Genomic DNA, 19,621 nt, shown 5'->3' on the forward strand with positions numbered 1-19,621 from the left:
ATGAATGAACGAATGAATGATCGTCGAGTTTTTCCTTATCTGAGCCTCCTCATGTCTGAGAGCCTTTAAGTCTTTTATAGTGAAGGGCCGCGATGCGAGTGTTTTTCTACTTCCGGACCGGTCGACTCGCCCGGTGGATGGAAACATGGCGGAGTACAGCCAGGCCGGCCTCCTGGCGGCTCTGTTCCTCTTCACAGCCCTCACGGCCCGGGACGTTTACCTGGGCCGGTCGAGTTCGCAACACCCCGGCCTCTCTCCGAGCAACTCTCCGGACCCGGAGCCCGGCAGAACCGCGAAGGCCTCGTCGTACAGCGGACCCGTGCTGCGGTTCCAGTACTGGTGAGCTTGCGCTGAGGCTAACGAAGCCAGCAGCTAAACGAGGCGTTCAGTAAATTAAACTTCGATTCAGTTGCGGTGTGTGAGAGACACCGTGTCTAAAAAGACGATTCCAATAAAGCCAGCTTGTTTAGACGTCTCCCTGGTGCCACCATGTTTACCTGCTGTCTGTGTTTCAGTATCTCCTGAGGCTACAGCAAGGTGTTCCAGGACTACTCTCAGGCTATCAGCCAGGCGTACCCGGACATCCGCATCGAGGGAGGAAACTACCCTCCCACCACCTTCAACAGGTGCGAGACACAAATTATTACAGATACAAGGAATTCTCTGGATTAAGGGTGTCTTAATCTGAGCTGTCACCCTTCAGCCATGCGAGTCAGGGTGACTGTGATCAGGTGTGATTGGTTGTTGCTGCAGCTCACCTGTAGCTCTGCCCCCTCAGGTGTGTTGGTAATCTAATCTCATACCTCAAGCTGCTCGCCATCCTGCTGGTCATCAGCGGCCAGAACCCCTTCCTCCTCCTTGGCCTAGAAACTCCACGAGCTTGGACCTGGAGTCAGGACAACAAGGTACTGCTGCTCCCTTGGCAACAGATTCTTACTTTTGTTACCGTGGCGATGACAGATTCTGCTGTTACCGTTGGTGACAATCAGTTGTTACTGTGGCGGCGACAGATTATACAGTTCTTACTGTTGGCAATAGGCTGAACCCTGTGTTTCCTGTTTCTAGATCTTCTCTTGTTTGATGGCCTTCTTCCTCTGTAACATGATGGAGACTCACTTCCAGTCTACAGGGGCGTTTGAGGTTACTCTTAACGGTTGGTGTTAATAAATTCCGGCTGTCGTAACATCCCTCTAGAGGTTTATTGCTATTGGAGTAGGTGTAATATTGTATTTCTTCTCTCAGACGTTCCTGTGTGGTCCAAGTTGCAGTCTGGCTACGTCCCTAATATCCAGGAGATATTTCAGATCCTCAACAACCACCTGAAGATGAACCAGGTGGACCACATGAACTTCTCCCCCTCTTAAAAGTTACACTCAGGTACACTCAAATGCACTCAATTTCACACATATAGTCTGAGGTATCTCATGCACAATGCGCATACCGTAGCGCTGGAGAATTAATCAAAGACAAAGTGAAATTGTAATGTGAGACATTGCAATTTGCTAATTGCGAAAGCTGTAATTGAAGAAAAAGCACCAAAAACATACTTGGGTACATACACTTACACATGTATACAGATACAGTGTGGCTGTCTGTGTCCCACCTGTCTGTCTCTTTGTCTTCTCAGCTGTGCTGCGTTCAGGTGTCCAGGCTCAGTGGGACGATCGGCCGCTGGCGTTCATGAAGGTCCGGCCTTAAAGCATACTCTGCGGGGCCCGGCTGGATGTTTCCCGCCAAGAAAACGAGCGCTCCTCCTGCACCGACTCACGGATATCAGCATCACTATACCTACGATACGCCCTGCTAACGCGGGGGGGCTGCTGGGTGTGAAGCTGCGGTACCCCTGTTTAAAACCCTTCTGTTTTATTTAAAGTTTCTGCTGCAAAAAGATGAAACTCCTGAAAATGTTTTCATGTCAAACAGAATCTGAAACATTAAAGTAATTACAACATGTCGTCACTCTACTTCATTCCTGTTTTAATCTTTGCTTCAATTGCACTGATCGCCCCCAGGTCATCACGGTCTTTGTTTAAAACATGTTGATATGGAGGACCAAATCAGAAACTGTCGAACACATATATATATATATATATATGATAACAAATTCCAGAGCTTATCACACACAGCACAGAGTTGCTCTGGTTGAAGTTACAAATGATCTTATGGCCTGAGACAAAAGCTCATCTCTTCGGACCTGTTAGATCCCATTGCTGCATTCAATACCATTGATAACGACACCTAACCACAGAGAACGTCACTGAGTTTACAGGAACGGCACTGAACTGGTTTACATCCTATGGGACAGAGTCCACTTTCTTTGTGTTAACAGTGACTTCAGGTCAGACGAAAGTAAATCCTGTGGTTCTACAGCGCTCTCTGCCAGGACAAACAGATTTTCACATTCAAATATTGGAAAGCACACATGGAAGGTTAGAGGCAGATTAAAGCATGTACAGGATTGTTATGCAGCTCTTCCTGTCGATCTGCCAGCTGCTGCCATCAGAGTGACTGTATATTGGTCCATGGAGTTCATGAGAGTATGACTGTGATCATGTAAAGTTTCAGTCAGATTGATACATGTACAGCAGAATTACACTTCACTTCCAGTTTGATGGTGAAGAATAGAACATCAGAGCTGCCGTGGCCACGCCCTTTGACTTTTGTGGGACAATTTCGATACCCTTTTCATCGGGAAGGGTATGAACTCATTGTCATGTTTATGAAACCAGTTTGCCATCAATTGGGCTTTGGGACATGGTGTGTTAGTCAACCTGTGTGTCATCTGCTATCCTACTATTATAAATCTATGTCACTATTTAAATATATGTATGTGTCCAATTTTATATGTGAATATGTCTACTTGTATATGTCCACTTGCCTCATATACATACGTATGCCCACTCAATACATCTTTATTGCACAAATGGGGTAACATCCAAAAAGTGCAAACAAACTTCAAATAAAAAAACAAACAACTTTAACAGACGGTGTTCACAAATAACACATTCGTAAAATCTTAAGCTTTATGTAAAGATTGTAACTATAACAAATACAAATAAGGATGACATTTTTTCATTTGAAAAGAATAGTATGAATTAAAAAAAAAATCTAAATGTACTAGGGAAGCAGAGGGTCTCATTCTTCTTCTTGGAATAGTTCTATGAACAACTCAATAGTTTTATTGCTTTTTTTGGTGTTTATATTACTTAGTGTTTTAATGTGTTCTTTAAATTCAATATAAACTTAACGAAATGTGGGTTTACCTTTGCTAACCTGCATTTATGAATGTGGAATTTTCCAATTCGAATTATTAAATCAACTATAAATTCTGTCTTTACTTTTGTAATTATATTATGCAATTACACTTTTACAAATCAATTTGAACATGGTTTTTAGTTTTATATAGTATATCATTCTCAATTTTTAGTCCATAAGGTAGTTGAACAAGAACATTAAAAAAAAGACTTAATGATTGATTAATTTTCGCTGTTACAAAAGGTAAAAAAAAAATTAAATTTATAGAAATTTGGATAAGTATACATTTGTCATATATATGTTGTGCAAAAATTATATGTATTTGCTTAATTTTATTGATAATACAAAATTTGTATGGTAATAACCATGCTCTCTGCCAATCAATATTTATTAAGTGACTATTCCAAAAAGATTTTCCTCTGGGACTTATTCTCCTTTTCTCATAACCATCGTTCTGGATTTGAAACTCGATTTCCCGCGCACTGATGTCATCACGTCTTTACGTGACGTAAGTGACGTTTTTACGTAAGCTTCAAAACATACCCGCGAAATAGCACCGGGCCGCAGCAGCAGCAGCAGCGTCTGTTATCCGTCAGTCATGGTTCAGGAGTTTCACGTCGTCAGGTGTTTCTCCTGTCAGAGCTTCCAGGTCCAACAGGTAAACCTCACGACAACGTGGCTCTGCTACTGGGAGTTGACGGGCGGGCTGAACCAGGTTAATGTGGGGGCTAAGCAGGCTAACACACGGGAGCTAACAGAGCTAACCTGCAGCCACATCGTTGTCATGGTGACACTGTGTCAAGGACCTGTATCGTTGTCATGGTGACACTGACAGGAGCTGTGTCGTTGTCACTGAGACACTGTGACTAATAAACATGTCAGTCGCTGCTCATTGCTGCACTAAAGCAAACAAATCAGTCAATCAGACTGAATGAGCGCGAACCAACACGCCTTCTGGAACGTTCTAGTCTTTCTAGTGTGTTTAAAACATGAAACAGTGTTCACTAGTCTTTACATTTCAAATATTCCCTGATATGTTAAGACACTATGCCGATTTAAAGTCATACAGTTTTTTTGTTGTTTGTTTTGTATGTTTGCATGAATCGAATGTTGACCTCTGACCCTGCAGGTGAAGAAGGCCACTCGGTGGACGTGTAAACTCTGTGGAGAGAAGCAGTCGCTGATGAAGGTCACACACTAAGGTGTTTTTCTAGATTTGATTAAATGGTCTCATCCATCCACTGACACTCCACCTGGTCGGTTGCTTGACAGGAGTTCGGCCGGGGCTCGGGGGCTGACTGCCGCCGTCACGTTCAGAAGCTGAACGCCACGAGAGGAGCCATGATGGAGGAACTGGAGCACACCGCCATGTCACTATGGTAACCACCCTTCCACAAAATGCCCGGCAGCATCTGCTGTCCCGTCCATTGAGCCAGGTGTTTGTGATGTTTGTTGTTTACAGGAAGGAGGAGGAGGAGGAGGAAGAGGAAGAGAAGGGGCAGCAAAGAGACGACCAGGTGAGACCTACTCACGGGAGTCGCTGGAGCAAATACCTGGACACACCTGAGAATGCTGGGCCAAAAGGGGAGGACCAAGAAGAAAATATTTTGATGGACAGCCAGCAGCACCGTGTCAACAACATATTTGACAGGTAACGTCAGAGCGTGTCTATGTCTGAAGTGACGCCCATCACAATTACATCAATTACACAATCAACATGTGACCTCCTTCTGTCAGGAAGAGGAGGAGATCAGAGGAAGATGCTGACAGAGGGGAGGACCGCACACGCAAAAAGGTAATCGACTGCAGACCATGGCAACGATAACAGATCCCTCAGAATTACATTACATTTCATATATAGGAGTGTTTTGGTATTTATAACAGTATGTCACTGAAATCAGCTGGATTAGACTAAAATAAGTTAGTGATAGCAACAACTATCTGAGCTGAGAATTTATAGATCATGAAAACTCTTGTCCTTGTTTTTCTCTTGTGATATAATGACATTTTCTCAACACGTGATCACACAACCTGATCATCCGGTCTGCGTGACTGTCATTAGTCTAGTTATAGTTATTAGCTGTTTATGAGGTTTGCTCACGCAGGTCATGAACAATCAGTTTGGTATCCAGGACTATCATTAAACTAAGGCTTTAGTTATATACCTTTAGTTTAAGGTATTTCCTATAATTCTGAGTTATCTTTATGTTCAAACATTAAATCTGTAAGTGAGCAAATATATTGAGATCTCAAGATGTCGTGTCTGAATAAGACTTCATTATGTGCAGAATTTAATTGAATAACAATTTAATTGAATATTTGATTTAATTCAAATATAATTCAATATTAACAATTTGATATCTACTTTAATATAAATATAATTTGAAATTAATTGTAATAGATTAATTATTGAATATTCAATTTAATATTTTCTGCATATCTTCCAACTCTACATCGTAAAAAGTTAAAGCAGGTGATGTGTGTTTGTGTGGCATAAAGACATCAACACTTTATATCAAGGTGTGGAAGAACCGTTCACTTCTCTAAACAGTCTGAGACGGTGATTATCAACCTGCGACAAGACACCATGAGTCTGATGAAAAAGAGTAAACTGTCTTAACTTATAATCCTGCGCGGTCATAGTTATCAAACATGTGCTTGTGAAGATATTTTCCTAAGAAATCCCAAACCTTTGATTTAATAAATATTCAGTGTTGATGGTTATTAAAATGCTGCTTTTAGGGTCACATTGCAGAACTTGTGCTCCTCTCTTTGTGTAAAGCCCCACAGACCTTCAGCCTCAACCACTACTTGCGGTCCTCCAAGTGTGGGCGGAGCCTCCGCTTCCAGGTGGGCTTGTTTTCTCAAAACTGACAGTCAAGTGCAGGAGGAGGCTCATCCTGCAGGTGGCGCAACATCCTGCCCTGACATTACCCCCACAGCCTGTCCACTGCTTCCTGCCCGCTCCATGTTTGACTGCGGTGAGGACTTTAATTTCGACGAGGATTTTCTGACCAATCCAAAGGCTTAGAGGCATTTGGTTGACCTGTGCAGGTGACGTTTGTTTGTAAACAGTAACTGTGTCGACGCGTGGATTTTTTTGTTGTTGTATTTATTGTGATTACAAGAAACTTGCCAGTGATCAATAAAGTTGAGAAAACAGTAGAAACATGACGTTGCATGTCAGTGTTGATCAACAGTTAAAAGGAATACAGGGAAAGAATATCAGAAATCATCTCGAGCTTCAATGTGCACGCCGCCGATGATGTAATCAGGCTTGTGGGCGGGGCTGCTTGGCGTACTGGATGGTGTCCAGCGCGGCTCCGATGTCGAACTCCTTGGCCTGAAGAAGTCGAGTGAGCCAGCCGCCGTCATCGTTGAAACCCATCGACAGCATGTGGGCCAGCGACTCCACCAGCCGGGGGTCGGCCTCTGAGAGCAGAGGTCAGAGGTCATTATCACATCCAACACTACTGCAAGAGGTCAGCTCACATCATGCCATATCAGACACGTCTCCATGACAACCAAGAAACCAGCCTTTATAGCGTAAGCCTCTGAAGCTAATGCTATATTTTATCGTTTGGTATATTTCGTTAAAGTTGGATTTTAGGATTCCTCTTAAATAATGACGTTCTGGTTTTATGTTATAGTTGAAGTCGATCTTTAAATAAAAGACAATTAAAAATCCTTATGAGTCTGCAGAGATAAGCAACTGTGTTAAACTCGACAGTACCAAACTGTTAAATAAACCTCTACTTTCATCCAGGGAGTACTAATGTACTAATGGAATTCAGGAAAAAACACTAACACAGTGGGACAAGGACATATGTAATCTAGCACGACTCCATGAACAACTAAAGTAAATACAGTTCAACTGTTGAGAGGATTATTTAAACTAATCTCACAGTATCATTTAGGTCAGTGGTTCTCAAACCTTTCAGCGCGTATACCTGAGAAAATATGAAGTTCTCCAAGTTCCACCAGTAGCAGAGGCTTAACCTATTAGCTACGGACTTATTACTTATATACTTATTTCAAATATGAATTCAATATTTTCATTGTAAGTTTTGTATTATTTTGATAATTTTATATATATTCAATACATCATAATAATGAAATGTATATATCTTTATGACTTGCCCCTACATACCACTAGAGCCAGCTCAGTTTGAGAATCACAGATATTTTAGAAATACTACACATCACCAACTTAGCAAACAGTGCAGTTACAGTACTTCCAATGCTGATTTGAAAGGGCAGTGTGGCTTACCGTGAGGAAGGTGGGGGTAAAGAGCCGCCTCCCTCAGACCGGTGGGCCCCGTCTGAGGGGCAGGAGGACTCTGCTGTGGCCCTGGAGGACCCTGCTGTGCACCACCCTGCTGGGGCCCCGGGGGACCCTGCTTTGCCCCTGGAGGACCCGGCTGTGCACCACCCTGCTGGGGCCCCGGGGGACCCTGCTTTGCCCCTTGAGGACCCTGCTGGGTGCCCAACAGACCCTGTTGGGCCCCCGAGGGTCCCTGGTTTGACTCTGGAGGACCTTGGTCCTGGTTGTCTGGCTGCAAGGACTGCAGCTCACCAGTGGAGGGGTCAACCTCTTTGGAGCTCAGATGAGTCCACTCCTCATCACAGTCTCCGCCCACCTACACAACCAAGAGGACTAGTTAGTCTGGGTTCTGCTACTTAGCCTGGTTTAAAAGTTATTTTTAAACTTGGATAACAAACTGACCTTTGAACCCAGGCTCCCCTCACCATCATTGCTGGAACCATCCATCTCCACATCCCCCTGGGGGGGCAGAGTCACTTTGGCCCTTTGATCGTGGTGCTCTACGTCGATATCGACGTCGATACCTGAACAAGAATGACATCACTGCTCAGTTTCCCGGCAGCTAATCAGATCGTGCCATATATTTGCAAGGCGTGACATCACTCACCCAGTGGGCTCAGCATGGCTGCCACACCCTCTCCGATGTTTTTCAGGAAGTCCATGTTGGACTGAGAGGCTACAAGCAGAGGTCAAATGTCAATTAGAGTTTTGCCATTCATTAGTTGAAAGGCATCAACGCGCACTGCACTGACCAGAGGGGGCGCCTCCATTAGCTTCAGAGCTGGAGGGCTCGGCCTGCTCCTGGTTCTCTTCCTGCATCTGGGCCGGGTTCCTGGCCTGGTTCCACATGCACTGCCTCATCATCTTCATCCACTTTCCCCGAGGAGCCCACTGCTGCCACAGAAACATTTCAGCTCCTTGTTTAACTTTGATTACCTGAAAGTTATGAACAAACCGGTGGGCAAAAGAGGGACTCGAACCTGCATTGGGTGCCAGATAGGCAGCAGAACGTGCTCGGTGTGCGTCCCACGTGCCTGACAGGCAGAGCACAGGTCGTAGTTTGGACACACCGAGCACTTGAAGCGGGTCCCCACAACCGGACCCTCACAGCCATCACAGGTGACATTAGGATGCACCGCTGGGGGCGGGGTCAGGTGAGGAGGCGGGGCATGAGGAGCTCCAGGAGGAGGTGGAGGAGGGAACAGGGAGAAGGGGGGGAAGGCATGAAGGGGAAAGTCCCGGCGGTGCTCCTTCTTTTCTGAAAGGAGAATAAAAATATTTATAAGCAGACAGGAGGGTGTGACACAGCATGGGTGGGGTGGTGGCAACATACCTTTGATGAAAAGACGAAACGTGGCGTCCTTCATGCAGGCCAGGCCCATCATCAGCTCATCATCTGAAGAGAAGGCCACCAGGTCCCCATCTTCATCTGAAATATCATCAGTACAATATGACGTCACAACACAAACTCTTACCTGAACAAAGAATTCCTGATCTGTTCCTCCATCACAGTCTATTTATCAATACGTATCAAGTCAGTCAGTGTTTACTTTTGTTTGTGTAATGATGCCAGTGTTTACTTGATGAATCCCAGTGTCGATGTTTATTTACCTCGGTAGAAGAGGGAAAAGCCGGAGGTCTTCAGGTTGCTGAACACCGCGGCAGTTTTCTTGGACATGTACTCGAAGCTGCTCGTAACGTCCTGGTCCACCGTGAACCTGCGGATCTCCTTCACCACCTCATCCTTCCCCAGCAGGTAGGCCTTTATAGTCACCGACATGCTGAACTTGACTCCTGGCAAAACTGTCGCTGCTGACCGCTTGAGTGAACAAGACTCCGGGTAAAAACTTCGATGCTGACCGCTCTCAGTGAACCAGACTCCAGGTAAAAGCTTTCGCTGTGATTGCTCCGAACGATGAAGACTCTTGACTCTTATATCGGGAACTAACTCCTAAACTTTGTGACGCAGCGTTAAATATTTTTCTATGTTTACTTCCGCAGTGAACGGCACTGTAAACACAGACTTGGCCTCTGATTGGCCCATTTGTCAGTAAGTCCCGCCCATGTAACCTCCTACTGGACGAAGATGACGACGTACTTCACCAATGAGGGGGCTTTCCCAGACTCCACTGACCAATCAGGCTTAACCTGTTCTAGGTCAGGATATTGCAGAGTCATAATGAATAGTTTCAAAATCAGTTTTACCTGTTTGAAAGAACTTAAACTATTTAGTTCATATTTCCCCCACAAAATGAATACTGTCAATGCTTCCTTTCATTATAATGGATAAAATCTGCCTTATGAAAACAATAAATGTTCCTCAGTCTTTTGTTTCTAGATCATTCCTTTGACAGCCATGTTTTGTTCAGGTGACAGTGAGTCATCGTCACTGTGAAGTGACTCAGAGTCATGAGATTAAGACAGCGTCCACGTGACTGTATCACCACTGATCCTGTCGTATCACTGCATTAATATTCAAGTACTTTCACTTAAAACAACAAAATGACCATGTGTTTTGTTTTAATTGGTATTCAGTCTACAAATGTAGACAGTCACACATTTCATTTCAGGGGCCACAGACGGTCCTCGTCTTGAGTGGGCCGAACAGATTAAATATTATGTAAGAGACATTAAATTTTAACTTTTTACTTATTGTGGCACAGAGATTACCAGACTTTCACTTCTTTTTTTATTTGTCCCACTTCTTATGAAAACCAAATAATTTCATAACTGACCCAATAACCGCTCATCATCCCACTTCAAACCAGTTTAACAGGGAGGATGAACACTATTGTGCCTGTATTCACGAAGCGTGTCAGAGCTCCTAACATGGCCTAAATATTTCTGTGAAGGAACCTTAGCTTAAAAGTGATTCCGGAAGTTTGTAAGAGCAACTCTAAGCAAAGAGTTGACAGAAACTTTTATCTTAGTGAGGATTGGTTGACCCCGTTGCTATGTATGATGCGGACTGCTGAAAGCTGTGACTGGTTATTAGAGAAAGGAAGAAAGAAAATAAGGGCTCTCTGCTCCTAGTAATGAATTGAGTAAAATTAATCAAATGTCTTCGGCTGTATTAAAAATGTGTAATCATGAAAATTATTTTACGTCATGATGATGAAACTTTAAACATAAATTATTATACAGCTTAAAAATGATTGAACTTACCTCGTTCACATGCCGATTATTATATTGATTAGATTATTGTTCGCTTTTCTGTCCACGCTGGTTATTTTTACCACTTCATGTATTTGACATTAATGGTGGACGTAGACACAGCCGTCATCGATTTCTGTGATTTACGACCAATGAGGGGCTGTGAAAGCACCGTAACGGTCAGACTGATCACTCTGCTGACGGAGGGTTGGGACAGACCCAAGAGAAGTAAGTTCATCCCTGATGAGGTCGACCACAAACATTATTCCTGCAGGATCGAGCCGGTAGCGTGTCATTAATCGTTGTCGTTAAACAAACAAACGGAGAACCTCTTTCTGTTCTCTTTGTCTTTCAACCATCTTGTCTGTTTAACAAACTCTGATTCTTCTTAAAAGTCCTCCTCACTTCTTTGAGCGGTTTTCCACCTTAGAGGAGCTCTCTTAAGGCTTAAGATGCTTTCTTGAATTTCTTTTATGTTAGTGTGGGAAAATTCTAACTAAGATCTTAAAATTCGAGGAATTTTTTTTATTACATTTTTTTTAAGAGTGACGTGACTAAGAGGTACTTTTAGCCTTAGGGTGCTTTATGAATACCGGCACTGGAGTTTGTATCACACCACTTTAAAGGCAACCAGTTTTGTTAGTTGCTCATTGTGTTCCCCCGGAGCTAGACTCTACCCTGCTGCTCCCTGCAGACGGGTTAAATGCAGAGTAATATCCCTGATGGGATCAACACAGTATACCTTCTTTCTTTCACTGAAGAAAAAATATATATGACAGCAATTCACAGAACTGAAAGCTTATTTATTGTACACACAAATAGAAAAAAACTCAAATATGAGCTAAAAACTGAAAATGTACATCATTTAACCATCTTCGAAGAAAACAGAACATCATTGCTGATGTCACAGTGATGTCATATGTAAAGGGGGTGGTACTGGCGGTGGGTGAGTCTCTTCCTACACATAGGACAGGTCTGTGATGATTTGAGAGAGTCTCTCAGACACTGACTGCAGAACACGTGACCACACTGCGTTGAAACAGCCAATCGGCCGCTCTTCCGAATCTGAAGACAAAACGGAAAACCAATCAGACTCCAGAGTCCCGCAAGAGGTTCCAAGCAACCAATCAGAGCCGAGAATAGAAACATCTTCACAATGATGGAAGTGAGCGAAAGCGGCACAAAGAGTCTCACCTCCGAGTACATGTCCAGACAGATGGGACAGCTGATTGTTCCCTGATTCAACCTGAAACACACCCCACCATCACCGCATGGGTCAGACAATAATCTGGCTCTTGTGTATGCTGGGGTTAGAACTTCACCAATCTCTAACGTACATCAAGGTAAGATTATCATCTGGTTGTAAGATACGCTGGGAGTATACAGGAGTCAGACTGATACACGGCACCAGTGTTCATACGCTTACTTGGAGGTGTGTGCAGACGTTTTGGTGGTGCCACTCATCAAGGAGGGGGTGTCTTCATCTTCATCGCTGCTGACCACATAACTGTGAGCTGCCAGACCTCTCACGTTCCGAGGACCTGATGGAGGACATGCATAGTAATAAGGGACTTCCCCTTTTACAAGAGTTGGAAAAAAAACTTGAGAGTGAAACAAAAAGATTTTACTTTCATCAACCAGCTGGGCCACAGCAGCAGGAGCCATAGAAGAAGAAGATCATTAACATCACCAACATAAACATGATCAACCTCAGGAACATCAATACCAACATTTACAACATTTTTGTTCTTCCAGCACAGTAGTTCTGAGCCGTTACTATAGTATTACTACAGTATTAGTGAAATCGTTAGTGTACGTGTGTAAAACTATATGCAAGTATTACTGGGATTATTGCTGCACGCGCATCACTGCCTTCTTGTGTATTACTGCGTGTAGAAGGTTAAAAAGAATGACTGCATGCATGTGATTATTACTCTGTCAATAATACTGCGTGTGTCAGGCCCTGTTTACAAGACAACGATTTCAAGAGAAAATTCATAACTTTCGTTGCATTTTGTTTGTCCGTTTACATGACAATAGTGAAACACTAAAAAGACAACTTTTTGAGGCTGGCTTCCAAGGTGGAACTTTTCGAAAATGCTCCCGACTCCGTCATCATGAAGACAGAGGAAAAGAGATCGAACATTTTACCAGTGAGCCACGATGGCTTCATGCATGATGTGGATTCTGAGGAGAATTTTAGGGTTTCATATGACGGATGCGGTGTTGTTTTATGGTGACTCAATGACATGGCTCTCAACTTCGCTCGTTGTCAATGAAAAAGCAAGTGGTTGTTATGAGGTGCAGGATTTGAATCAACTAAACACAGACACCAGCACTGAACTCACACCTGGTTCTCCTGGGTGGAAAAAAGGGTGGTGTTACTTACCAGTACCGAGTCGTTGCTTGTCAAGTCAACCACGGAAGATTCTGCTGACTCACTGGTGAGATCCACAACCTCCTCCAACTCCTCACCTGCACGTCCAGAGGGAACACCAAGTCAGCTTTTCGTGCCTCCAACAGGCAGACAGACACTCGTAGTGAAATGTAGACGGGCGCAGACGTCTGTGAGTTTGTTGTGAAGTCTCTCTGTTGGGATCTGGGTCGGTTCTCCAGTAGTTGCATCCATGATCAGATGTACTGACCGTCATCGTTGTTGTCCATCACATCGATGGTCTCAGCGGCGGGGGTACGATCCTCCTCATCGGAGGTCCTCCCGCTCGCTGTTCTGCTTGTCCTCCTGCTCCCTGTCCTGGTTGCCGTCCTGCTGGCTTTGGGCGTGGGTCTGGAAACTGGAGTTCCTCTGGCCCTCCTTTTCCTTTGAGCCTCAACACACATCGTAACACACATTCATTCAGACATGTAGCTCAGTTCTCGGAACAGAAGACAGCAGAACATCTTAAACAGGGTGAAGGCCAAGTCCATGAGTGGGAGCACAGATTGGACCCTAGTGGTGCTTCTTATCGCTTCGTTTTCAAATAACAGCTGGCCTGCATTGCTTTATGCCTCACAGGGCAGATAATTATTCTCTATCTCTGTACTAAAAATCACTCTAGAAGTGAAAACAAAAGTCATGGCCACTTGGTGAACAACAATAACTACATGCACAGCTCTTTATCCACCCGCTGAGTCTGTTAGCTGAAGTGCTATCAGGTATGTTGGTACCTGGCCTTCAGCCCGCTGGTTCCCCCGGCCCTTTCATCCTGATCTTGGTTATGAAATATTATGCGAAGACTCATTGTTTCCGGAGTTATCTAGACTATCATAATGCCCAGCAGTTTCATCATTTAATAATGAAGGTTTTGTTCAATTGTCCTGATAAGACACATATGGCTCAGCATCTTTGTTCAAAGCCCAAAAGGTCATAGTAGTATAATAGCATAATTATTAGTATAAGATTACAGTAATTTGCGTTAGAAATGTAATATTCCTCAGGTACTACGACCTGTTTTGCTCAGACTGACACAGAAATTCACTTTTGATTTAACCCTGGACTGTTAACACACAATGACAGGCAGCAGCGAGCAGTATCACAACACACACATTGAACACACACACACACACACACACACACACACACACACACACACACACACACACACACACACACACACACACACACACACACACACACACACACACACAGTAACTTACAGAAGTGTTCATAGCACGGAGAACTCTGAAGAGACACAGAAACAAGTGAAAGTCAGTTTATACTGTCTTTATCAGCTGAGGCGTGTTAGCTGTTCAGGGCAGCCTCCCTGTCGGGTCACATGTTCGATACCGAGCGGCTGGTTAAACCGAGACTCTCCCGATGAAGGCCGCTGCCACAAGCCGGTCACTGTGGTAGCAAGAGTCCCGTCAAACGTCCAACCGACTTGATCGTGACATCATCACGATCGTCCTGTGACGTGAGCTCCCTACGACCGCCGGTTAGCAGCTAGCTAGCGAGTTCGAGCCTCTCTTTGGGGGAACGAGTTAGCGTTTCACGGGAGCGCGCGTTTTCAGGTGGACGCGTTTCAGGGGCACGCGCCTGCTTTACAGGCGGTGAGTTCAGGTTTGGAAAGTTTCGGGAGGTGAACTAACAAAACGAGCAAGCGGCTCCACTAGCTTCTCCACTCACCGTCAGCGTCTTCTCTCGGTTAGTTGTTACCCGCGCTGACCATGATAACGTAGCGCGGACTAAGAGTGTGCTCAACTGTCAGACTGTCGCGGGCAACACCGACATAAACGGCAGAGCGGAAAAGTGCACCGTTTGCTTTTTCTTTTGCTTTTTCTTCTTCTTTGCTGACGAAGGCTGTGAACGATTGTACGCTCGTGAGCGCCCCCTGCAGCATCAAACTATGAATGGACACATATGGAATTACCTAGTCAACAAAAAAGTGTGAAATAACTCAAAAACTATAACCTATCTTTAAAAGAGTACCTTGGTCTATTATATAGTAGATTTATAGTGAAAAGATGTGCCAGGGTTTCTCTATAAGGTTAAAGTCCACAACTACTACTACTAGTTTTCTCTCCACACATTTCAAAGACAGAAAATAGCGACATATGAAAAACATATAAATGTGTTTATTGTTTAAATTTTTGTGTATGTAGAATTTTACAGCAATCATAATTGTGTTAATGGCTAACTCGTGAATTTAATTTCTAACAGGTATATCAAATAAAACATGTTCTTTTTTTTCAGGTCAGAGCAATTTTCAAATTTTGCAACTCAACCTGTGTGATTCTTGAGTATTGGATGAAAAGGTATATAGCAAAAGAGGGTCTCGGGCATCATATCACAAACAAAGAAACCGAGCAAAGCCCTGCCCTCCCAGAGTCTACTTGTGCAGGTAAAACCCCCAGACAGTCACAGAAGCAACAGAGCAGATTATCAGCAAGGATGGATAAATTCAGGAGATGGTTCAACAAACCAAAAAGGGTAATTAATATATGTTATTTTTCTTGTTCCTATTAGTAGTCGCAGCAAGTAACAATGCCAACAAAGTGAGGCAGCTTTTAGTTCCTATGTTCCTCACCTGTGGAACAAACCTCTCGAGCGCCTGAGGACTGCTGACACACTCACTTCTTTTAAATCAGGACTTAAAATACTATTTTCTTATGCTATGCATTAAACAGTGGCTTTAACTTATCTTATTGATTTTATCTGAATGAAGTTTTTACTTTATTTATTCTCCTTTATGTGTCTCTCTGATTTTGCTTTAATTGAATGTGTTTCATAATCTTAATCATTTCTGATTATGATTTTGTAATCGCCTTGTTTAAATGTATTTCTTTATTTCCTTGTAAAACACTGTGAATTGCCTGTGAATTGTCATTGCTGCTGTTTTCTAACAAAGGCAAAGCAAAAGAAGTGAGCTAGTTTAAATTGAATACAATAAATAATAGTGATAATAATATTAACTGGGGGTTTGCATTTTCCAGAAGAAAATGCAAGTGTGAATGCTGAAGGCTGAATAAAGCTGATAATGCATGATGCAGGAGTAGAATGTTCAGTCAGAGGATGATAAAGACTATGAAGAGTACTGCTAAGGACACAAGAAAAAGGTTGATTTTTAAAGATGAAAAACCCTTTTGGATATTCAATCATGAACAATGTGACAGAAAACAACATCAGTGGTCATATTAGTAGAAACACCTGTTGGGTCCACGTGCATTTTTTGTGAGATCTTTTTGAATGAACTCTATTGTGTTCATTGGATGAACTGCTGCCGGATTCCGTGAAGAGAGAACAGATGAAGTTACAGCTCTTCTCCACGGTGTCCATTTCAGTTTGTGTCCTCGGGCTCTTTAACACACAGAAGAGCCCGTCTGAAGACAGGAACCCAACCGGGGACACGTTCTCACTGACGTGGACCACGTGCACACACTCATCCACGGAGACTCAGTTACACATGAGCACACACAACAAGACATGAGACACAATCAGTAACATTCTGACACCACGTGAAATAATCACACACACAACGTGTTTGGAACTTTTGTAGTTAGTTAATCATCAGCAAGATAAAGTTGACTGTTGTCTTGAAACAGGCTGTTGATAACCAGCAGATGATCCGACCTTTGACCTCAGACACGAAACACCATGCCTGTTCCGATCCAGCCTTCATCACAGAGACCCTGAGCCCGGCCAACCAGCTGCTGGAACGTCTGCTCCTGGACATCAGGTGATTCAGTGAAGAAGAAACATGAATATTTATTAAAAAATATGCAAATGAACAGGATTAGAAATTTTATATTCAATGTCAAGGTGGTCAATGTGACTTTATTGGTTCCTGTAGTTAGATTCTTTCCGCAGTAGCAGGAGAAGGCACAATTCCCACTGATAGGATTAAAAAGCAAATAAATAAATAAACCACTAGAATGCCTATATATATTAAAAATATCATGTTAAAAGAATTATAAAAAAGGGACAATAAATAAGTAAAAACTAGGGCAGACTTCCGTTAAATAAGATAAAGATCCCAAAAGTAAGGCGTTACAAGTGTTTCTATTTTAGTAATATGTACTTCAAATACTTCAAACTCGATGAGAAGATTTACTGTGACACACACACACACACACACACACACACACACACACACACACACACACACACACACACACACACACACACACACACACACACACACACACACACACACACACACACACAGATTAACTTGTCATATGAAAATGTGTCTATTTGTTTTCACAAAGTCTAACAGTAACGTTCATCCATTCAGCCTGTGACAAAGACAAAATACTGCAAACGATGGCGCCCCCTAGTGGCACATAAGTAACATGACCTTTGACCTTTTTTTTTCCTTTCTTTTTTTTGGCAGCGATTTGGACAGAGATTTAATATGTCACTTCATAATGCAGGATTCCGATCCAGACCTGCTTGTCACCACCAGACTTAGCATGCTCAGGTGAGAGAGACGGGTAGAGAGGGGTAGACTTTCAAACTGAATCACAGTTTCTGTTCATCAGTTTGCAGTGACTCAGACCAACAGGGGACTTGTTTGATCATTTGATCGTTTCCCCTCAGGGAGCTCCTGCACGGTCCTCAGAGCTGGACCCCGCATTCTGCTCAGGTCAAACAGCTGACGAGTGAGAGGTCACTCCTCAACAGGCGGAGCCCTGGTGCCCGTGACACCATCAGCCCTGCAAGGTGCCCCGCTGTCACGGACCTCAGGGTGAACAGAGACGCCGCCTCCCTCCCTTCATCTCCTCACCCTGGGTGGAGGAGGGGGAGGAGGAGGCTGTCCGGCTCCCTGCCCTGCTCCCCTCTGCTCGGGGAGAGGCGCTCCTTCCCCACCCCTCCCTCAGCTTTGTCCCGACTGTTGGTGGAAGCTGCACTGCAGAGGAGCAAAAACCCAACAAGAGCCCCGACTCCCCCTCAGGTGAGGGAGGGGGAAGATGAGGAGGACTACGGCCAGTGGAGGTCTGAGTCCTTCAGATACTGTCTGCTGACGCCCTGCATCTGCTGCCGGTGAGTTTCCTGATAAGAATCACCTGAGGAAAAATAAAACAACAACCCGCGATACATCTTCATCATGGCTGCAGGTGTCCAAGCGCTCCTCCCTTTGAAGACTCTCACACATCCAGCCTCGACCATCAGACGCTCAACCAGATTGTGACCAACCTGGATTCAGGCCTCCAGAAGACGGGTGTGGACGGTGGGCAGGGGTCAGCACAGCTGGGTCAACGTTCCAAACTCTACCCCAGTCTGAGTCTGTGGAGGACCACAGGCGACCCTCAGGTGAGACGGCTCTTTGCATGATTCACTCAGGGTCAGAGTTCTCCACTGTTCATGTGTTTTCGATGGCTCTGTCTCAGAATGAAAACACTGACGGTCTCCTGCAACTCCAGATGACCTCAGGTGAAACTCTTAACCAACCTCACACCTGTCCTTACACCTGTCTTCTCACCTGTCCTCATCCCATCCTCACCGGCCCCGTGCATGTCCTAACAAATGTTCTGTCATCAATTATCCTCCCACCTTTTCAGACGAACCAGGCGAGGAACAGACCCTGAACTCTGCAGATATTAGTGAGTTCTTGAATACAGTGTCTGACTTCAATAGCTGCAGGGAGCAGACAGGTGAGTCTCCTCACATCTCCATATGACCTGTTTAACATCTGCACACATCTGTAAACAAATCATCATCTGACCAAGTGAAAGTGGTGCAACTTTAATAACAAACTGTTACTTAAATATCTTATTGGTCACATCAGATCTTTGCAGCTGAACCTGAGAAACTGTGGAGCTTCTGTTCATTCAGACCCAGCGAGGGGGATTAGCAATCAGGTAAACATTAACCAGATCAACTCCACTAGGTAACCATGTGTTTGCTGTGTAACACGTGTTGATAGTTTTCTTATTGTATATTTCAGGTGTGTATTGCATCATCTCGTTCAGCTGACGTTCGTCCGGAGGTCACGTCCTGTCACACAAACTCTGTTGTTGCTGTAACGGAATGTAGAATCCTTTCTCAACTGCTAGATTGATTTTTTTTCTTGTAATTAGTTATTCATTAGTACATATTGTCTAGGACTGTATTGTAAACGTACAGCAGCAGTATGAACTGAAAGCCTTATTTTCAAAGTAGACTTGTGATAACTGAAAGTTTTACCTCTCATTTTACTTGTAGAAATCAAAAAGGTTGTAAACTTCCTGAAACATCAACATCCTGATGTTTATCTATACCGATTGATTTGACCACTGTCTTCTCTTTTAACGTCTCTCCACGGGTTTTTGTATGAAATAATAAAAATGTGTTCTTAATGAGTTACCTTGTAAAAAAAAAAAGATGGAAATTAAATAAAACAACTATTTTCACCAGGCTACTCCCAGAATGCATTGAATAAAAAATGTTCCTGTTTGAGGAACTTCCAATGC

General features: G+C 43.8%; 5 protein-coding genes across 11 annotated transcripts; 3 read left to right on the forward strand and 2 right to left on the reverse strand.

Annotated features, from left to right (window-relative positions):
* The first annotated feature begins 114 nt into the window (after positions 1-114).
* selenot2 (selenoprotein T, 2) lies at positions 115-1,968 on the forward strand. The gene is made up of 6 exons (XM_080465937.1): positions 115-339; positions 516-626; positions 779-905; positions 1,066-1,153; positions 1,243-1,377; positions 1,628-1,968. Exons 1-5 carry the CDS (start codon positions 146-148, stop codon positions 1,362-1,364), a joined length of 642 nt encoding a protein of 213 aa, XP_080322063.1. The 5' UTR covers positions 115-145; the 3' UTR covers positions 1,365-1,377; positions 1,628-1,968.
* A 1,832-nt stretch (positions 1,969-3,800) lies between these two features.
* mrnip (MRN complex interacting protein) lies at positions 3,801-6,421 on the forward strand. The gene is made up of 6 exons (XM_080465929.1): positions 3,801-3,913; positions 4,385-4,444; positions 4,528-4,634; positions 4,718-4,906; positions 4,993-5,050; positions 6,038-6,421. Exons 1-6 carry the CDS (start codon positions 3,854-3,856, stop codon positions 6,284-6,286), a joined length of 723 nt encoding a protein of 240 aa, XP_080322055.1. The 5' UTR covers positions 3,801-3,853; the 3' UTR covers positions 6,287-6,421.
* On the reverse strand, positions 6,357-9,631 carry sqstm1 (sequestosome 1). Of its 2 annotated transcripts, none has more exons than XM_080465917.1 (8): positions 9,191-9,631; positions 8,913-9,008; positions 8,560-8,837; positions 8,332-8,470; positions 8,187-8,255; positions 7,982-8,103; positions 7,526-7,895; positions 6,357-6,687 (listed from the first exon to the last, which is right to left on the reverse strand). In XM_080465917.1, exons 1-8 carry the CDS (start codon positions 9,357-9,359, stop codon positions 6,527-6,529), a joined length of 1,404 nt encoding a protein of 467 aa, XP_080322043.1. In that variant the 5' UTR covers positions 9,360-9,631; the 3' UTR covers positions 6,357-6,526. The 2 variants fall into 2 exon arrangements, with proteins under 2 accessions (XP_080322043.1, XP_080322042.1); XM_080465916.1 differs by having other exon boundaries at positions 8,332-8,473; positions 9,191-9,588.
* Positions 9,632-11,520: 1,889 nt separating this feature from the next.
* rnf4 (ring finger protein 4) lies at positions 11,521-15,024 on the reverse strand. 6 transcript variants are annotated; one of them, XM_080465932.1, is made up of 8 exons: positions 14,856-15,024; positions 14,387-14,411; positions 13,378-13,558; positions 13,122-13,207; positions 12,361-12,373; positions 12,159-12,273; positions 11,927-11,978; positions 11,521-11,797 (listed from the first exon to the last, which is right to left on the reverse strand). In XM_080465932.1, exons 2-8 carry the CDS (start codon positions 14,396-14,398, stop codon positions 11,648-11,650), a joined length of 609 nt encoding a protein of 202 aa, XP_080322058.1. In that variant the 5' UTR covers positions 14,399-14,411; positions 14,856-15,024; the 3' UTR covers positions 11,521-11,647. The 6 variants fall into 6 exon arrangements, with proteins under 6 accessions (XP_080322058.1, XP_080322056.1, XP_080322059.1 ...); XM_080465930.1 differs by having other exon boundaries at positions 12,159-12,373; XM_080465933.1 differs by lacking the exon at positions 12,361-12,373 and having other exon boundaries at positions 13,118-13,207.
* A 571-nt stretch (positions 15,025-15,595) lies between these two features.
* LOC308111147 (uncharacterized protein) lies at positions 15,596-19,568 on the forward strand. The gene is made up of 9 exons (XM_080465921.1): positions 15,596-15,659; positions 16,772-16,905; positions 17,563-17,649; positions 17,769-18,212; positions 18,287-18,482; positions 18,560-18,602; positions 18,731-18,823; positions 18,958-19,030; positions 19,117-19,568. The coding sequence occupies exons 1-8, from the start codon at positions 15,621-15,623 to the stop codon at positions 18,969-18,971; spliced, it is 1,050 nt and encodes a 349-aa protein (XP_080322047.1). The 5' UTR covers positions 15,596-15,620; the 3' UTR covers positions 18,972-19,030; positions 19,117-19,568.
* The last annotated feature ends 53 nt before the right edge of the window (positions 19,569-19,621 follow it).

The sequence above is a fragment of the Lipophrys pholis genome, assembly GCF_963383615.2.
Source record: "Lipophrys pholis genome assembly, chromosome: 6".
NCBI classification, from domain to species: domain Eukaryota; kingdom Metazoa; phylum Chordata; class Actinopteri; order Blenniiformes; family Blenniidae; genus Lipophrys; species Lipophrys pholis.

Bases quoted from the DNA above. Each gene is read 5' to 3' on its own strand.
- sqstm1 (XM_080465916.1), bottom strand. From the start codon at position 9,359: ATGTCGGTGACTATAAAGGCCTACCTGCTGGGGAAGGATGAGGTGGTG. The intron at 9,009-9,190 runs GTAAATAAACAT...ATGATATTTCAG, and splicing joins CTTTTCCCTCTTCTACCGAG to ATGAAGATGGGGACCTGGTG. The intron at 8,256-8,331 runs GTCAGTGCAGTG...CTCTGCTTGTAG, and splicing joins TAATGGAGGCGCCCCCTCTG to CCTCTCAGTCCAACATGGAC.
- LOC308111147 (XM_080465921.1), top strand. From the start codon at position 15,621: ATGGATAAATTCAGGAGATGGTTCAACAAACCAAAAAGG. The intron at 17,650-17,768 runs GTGAGAGAGACG...GTTTCCCCTCAG, and splicing joins ACCAGACTTAGCATGCTCAG to GGAGCTCCTGCACGGTCCTC. The intron at 18,483-18,559 runs GTGAGACGGCTC...GCTCTGTCTCAG, and splicing joins GGACCACAGGCGACCCTCAG to AATGAAAACACTGACGGTCT.
- rnf4 (XM_080465931.1), bottom strand. From the start codon at position 13,582: ATGTGTGTTACGATGTGTGTTGAGGCTCAAAGGAAAAGGAGGGCCAGA. The intron at 12,374-13,121 runs GTAAGTAACACC...GCTGTGGCCCAG, and splicing joins CAAGCAACGACTCGGTACTG to CTGGTTGATGAAAGTAAAAT. The intron at 11,798-11,926 runs GTGAGACTCTTT...TTTTGTCTTCAG, and splicing joins GTCTGGACATGTACTCGGAG to ATTCGGAAGAGCGGCCGATT.
- mrnip (XM_080465929.1), top strand. From the start codon at position 3,854: ATGGTTCAGGAGTTTCACGTCGTCAGGTGTTTCTCCTGTCAGAGCTTC. The intron at 4,635-4,717 runs GTAACCACCCTT...TGTTGTTTACAG, and splicing joins CACACCGCCATGTCACTATG to GAAGGAGGAGGAGGAGGAGG. The intron at 4,907-4,992 runs GTAACGTCAGAG...TCCTTCTGTCAG, and splicing joins GTCAACAACATATTTGACAG to GAAGAGGAGGAGATCAGAGG.